Source organism: Ophidiomyces ophidiicola (genome assembly GCF_022830035.1).
Source record: "Ophidiomyces ophidiicola strain CBS 122913 chromosome Unknown scaffold_53, whole genome shotgun sequence".
NCBI classification, from domain to species: Eukaryota; Fungi; Ascomycota; class Eurotiomycetes; order Onygenales; family Onygenaceae; genus Ophidiomyces; species Ophidiomyces ophidiicola.
The window spans coordinates 18,829-22,872 of record NW_026054693.1 but is presented as its reverse complement, the minus strand read 5'-3'; the positions used below and the strand labels follow the sequence as shown (position 1 = coordinate 22,872).

General features: G+C 42.0%; 1 protein-coding gene across 1 annotated transcript; it reads left to right on the top strand.

Moving 5' to 3' along the window:
- Positions 1-506: 506 nt before the first annotated feature.
- On the top strand, positions 507-1,819 carry IDH1 (isocitrate dehydrogenase (NAD(+)) idh1; the record flags this gene model as incomplete). Its single annotated transcript, XM_049255746.1, has 4 exons — positions 507-564; positions 638-712; positions 775-1,678; positions 1,732-1,819. 4 exons carry the CDS (start codon positions 507-509, stop codon positions 1,817-1,819), a joined length of 1,125 nt encoding a protein of 374 aa, XP_049105278.1.
- Positions 1,820-4,044: the final 2,225 nt, after the last annotated feature.

The window sequence follows — 4,044 nt, the reverse complement described above, 5'->3', positions numbered from 1 at the left end:
GAGAGACAGCTTCATGCCTAGAGACTTATATATTTTTAAAGTGACACATCAACATAGTTACATTGATTTCATACTTTTTGACAGTTTTGGCATAATTAGAAGTCTTCTGCAAGCACAGATCTTCAATCATCAATTTAGTAGCAGCTTTATTGGTCATTTTATTGAATTTTGAAAGTAGAGGTCTATGATAGAAAAATTGGTTGCATTGTGGGTTAGGTTATTCTGTGATGAATTATGTTACAATATTCCACAGATCCGGAATTCCAGTATGGATTGAAGAACCTGGTCACCTGACTGGCCCGACTAACTACCACCTCTGATCAGTGCAAACCTGTTATAAAGCTGTTTCAAACCGCAATGGTAGATGTTTTGATGTACAAATTTTAAACTTAATGCCCAATCTTCTGAGATTTCTCATTCAATTGCAAAGATGTACTCCATGAGGATTGCTCAGAATACGCAGGTATCTTTTGACACTACCCTTTCTTGGTTGACGTCCTTCTAATATGTCTGCAGTCCGCACTGCGGATTGCAAGGGCATTGCCGTGCCTTGCACAATGGCAGGTTGTGACAAGAGGCGAGTTCATTTTAATGCTATCCTTAGCCATGGCACCTTTTCATTGACTTTAATCTACAGGGATTACTACAGTACAATCTGATATTTTCAAACCCACCAAGTACGGCGGCAAGTACACCGTCACTTTAATCCCAGGTATAGCAATCCTTCGCTCCAATTGTGTCCTGTCCCATACCTAATAAATGTCCCTTAACTAGGAGATGGAATTGGTGCCGAAGTAGCGGAGTCCGTAAAAACAATTTTTAAGGCCGACAATGTACCTATCGAATGGGAACAGGTCGACGTCAGCGGCGTGGATACGGGGAATAAGCACTCGGAAGATTTATTCAAAGAATCCATCGCATCTCTCAGACGAAACAAGATTGGCCTGAAGGGTATCCTCCATACTCCCGTTGAAAGGTCCGGTCATCAGTCCTTTAATGTTGCTCTCCGACAAGAACTTGATATATATGCGTCAATCGTCTTGATCAAGAACATTCCCGGCTATAAGACTCGGCACGACAACGTCGACCTGTGTATTATCCGTGAGAATACTGAGGGAGAATACTCTGGCTTAGAGCATCAGTCTGTTAGCGGCGTTGTGGAATCTCTCAAGATTATCACCAGGGCGAAGTCCGAGCGTATTGCGAAGTTTGCTTTCAGCTTCGCCCTAGCTAACAATCGCAAAAAGGTCACTTGCATTCATAAGGCTAATATTATGAAACTTGCGGATGGCCTGTTTCGAACCACCTTCAAGAAAGTGGCCGAGAGTTACCCGACCCTCGATATCAACGATATGATTGTCGATAACGCATCTATGCAAGCTGTCTCTAGACCGCAGCAATTTGATGTTATGGTCATGCCGAATTTGTATGGAGGCATTCTTTCTAACATCGGGGCTGCTCTTGTGGGAGGTCCGGGTATTGTCCCCGGATGTAATATGGGTCGAGATGTCGCTGTATTCGAACCCGGCTGCCGACACGTTGGTCTTGATATCAAAGGTAAAGATCAAGCAAACCCAACAGCACTGATCCTATCAGGTTCAATGCTTTTGCGCCATTTAGGCTTGGATGAACATGCCAACCGTATTTCCAAGGCCGTCTACGACGTGATTGGTGAAGGGTATATTATCCCGAAATGTTTTGTCTTGACTCTGGCTAACACGGAATGTCTAGTACCGTTCGTACTCGCGATATGGGCGGTCAGGGTACTACAAACGAATTTACTAGAGCCGTCTTAGATAAGATGGAGACCGCCCTGTGAACATGATGCCCGTAAAAGCTCACACCGATTTGAGATTAAACGCAGCGAACAAACAGGAGCCCGACTTGTGTACCTGTTATATTTTTTGCCTTCACCTTACGCCTGTTACGAATGGTAGCGTAAAACTCCAACATTATCGCCTGGATACATAGATGGTTATTGGATACAAAACGTGTAAATTATTGAACCAGAGTTCATCCGTTTAAGATTTTACCTTTAGGAAAGCTCGCGGGCGATGGAAAAAATATTCCCTTTACCAAAATTTTGGGGGTTTATAGATATTTGGGATGTGTATATGTTTTGAATGTCATTCTTATTATAGATACGATAAGGGCAACAGAATATTCTTGTCGTTATAGTAAAAATCGCTCTCAGGAAGTATGAAGAACATCAGGCTTCGGCCGTTGAGGGCTAGGAATCAGAAGCGACATGTTCTCTGGCCTCCCAAAAGCCCATAAGTTCGCCTGTTTCGGACACCCAATCCCGGAAACCACCAACTAATGCTTTTGCCATTCCTTTGCTTTTGCCTTTCTTAGAGTAATTTGTATTGTTGTCTAAATGTAACATTGATAACCCATCGGTTGAGTGGTATCCCGAGCTGATAGTGGGCAACACATTTTCTCCAGCGCTTAGGCTTACAAAAAGTGAGAATGGCACGAGCCAAACGCAGAGGCCAAAATATGACGCTATTTCTGTAAACGATGGATGATTGGCGCCTGTATAATATATGGCACTCGATGAAGACGGCGCTGGAGCATATTTAGTGTGCAAGATGGCTGGATCAGAGAAATGTCGAAACCATAGCCAATGGTTCAGCGCGACCAGGCAGCAAGAAAAAATGAAAAGCGGATCAGAAAGTTTGACGGTTGGAAACCGCCGAAGGTTGCTGGCATATACGATGTGTGAGAATATGCTGAGGAATGTGAGGGAGAAAGGTAATCCGTCGATGAGCCAGAGAAGAGCATGAATGAGGATTATGCTATAAATAAGACGGGAAAGCACGCGTCGCGCGAGCACTGTATGCTCTTCTACAAGCTCAGAAAGATAGTATAAGCCAGATGCTAGACAGAAATTGGGTGTTAGTAACTGGCACGGGACTTCTTCTGCGTGACATAGTTACCAATAGCAAGTGTTAAGAAGCAGAATCCAACAATAACTCCTAAGTGGCCAAGAAGCGAAAGAACCCACATGACCAGTTGCTTGAGAGATGTACTCCGAATGTGGATGCAGCTGGCTTTACGGAGTACCTCATCACTTTACGGAGTAGATACATTTTTATCAGGACCATAGCGGAATCCCGGATGTTTTGACTACCATCGGAATGCCAATTTTCCGAGCTCTTATGTAACATCCGTTGGAGTGCGGTGCTAGCCGTATTCGGTTAGTCGCCCTTGGTGCTGCATTGGGATTAGCATCAGGACTTGAGACTTAGTGGAACTCTTTTCTCGGATGCCTAGAAATCTAAACTAGACCCCTTATTTTATACTATTTTTTAGTATAAAAATCACATATAAATGTAAAAATACACTTTCAAAATAAAATTTGAAAAAAATTAGAGTTATTTCAGAGGCAGAAATTTCTGAAAGAAAGTTCAAACATAAAATAAAAAACTGAGCAGTAAGAAGAGAATTCTAGGGTCTTCAGATGCCCAGATGTGTGGTCAACAGATGTCTTAACTGATAATTACTGATTCCAAACATGAATGTTATCAGTGCACAATTGATATGATGTGAGTTGAACTGTTCTCAGATGTTGTGAAGTGGCTCAACAGATCTTGACCTTGTATAATCAGATTAAGTTATCAGATATTACTAGAAGTACCAGAAGCTCTTGAAAGAATTCAGAATGTAGTAACTGTAACAAAATGATCACTTACAAAGATGCTCAGTATGATGTTGTAAGATGATGAATGGTCATACTTTTCTACTATCTGATTACTACTGATAAGAGAGAACTCAGTGGAAGATTTCATTAAGTTCACATGATTCAGCTTATGTAAAGAACACAATATGTGGAGTTCACCTCACTTTGCTTATGTAAAAGAACACATTGTGTACACTACTTCTAATATAGACTAGCTTGATTTTGTGTGTGAACTCTCCCCTCTCTCTTCTCTTCCCCCCCACACTAATAATATTTCTTACTTTGCTCACTCTTGCTCTCTTCTTCTTCTTTACAACTGCAATGTCACTGTGAAGATCAGGTGGTTGCAGGTAATGTGGCAA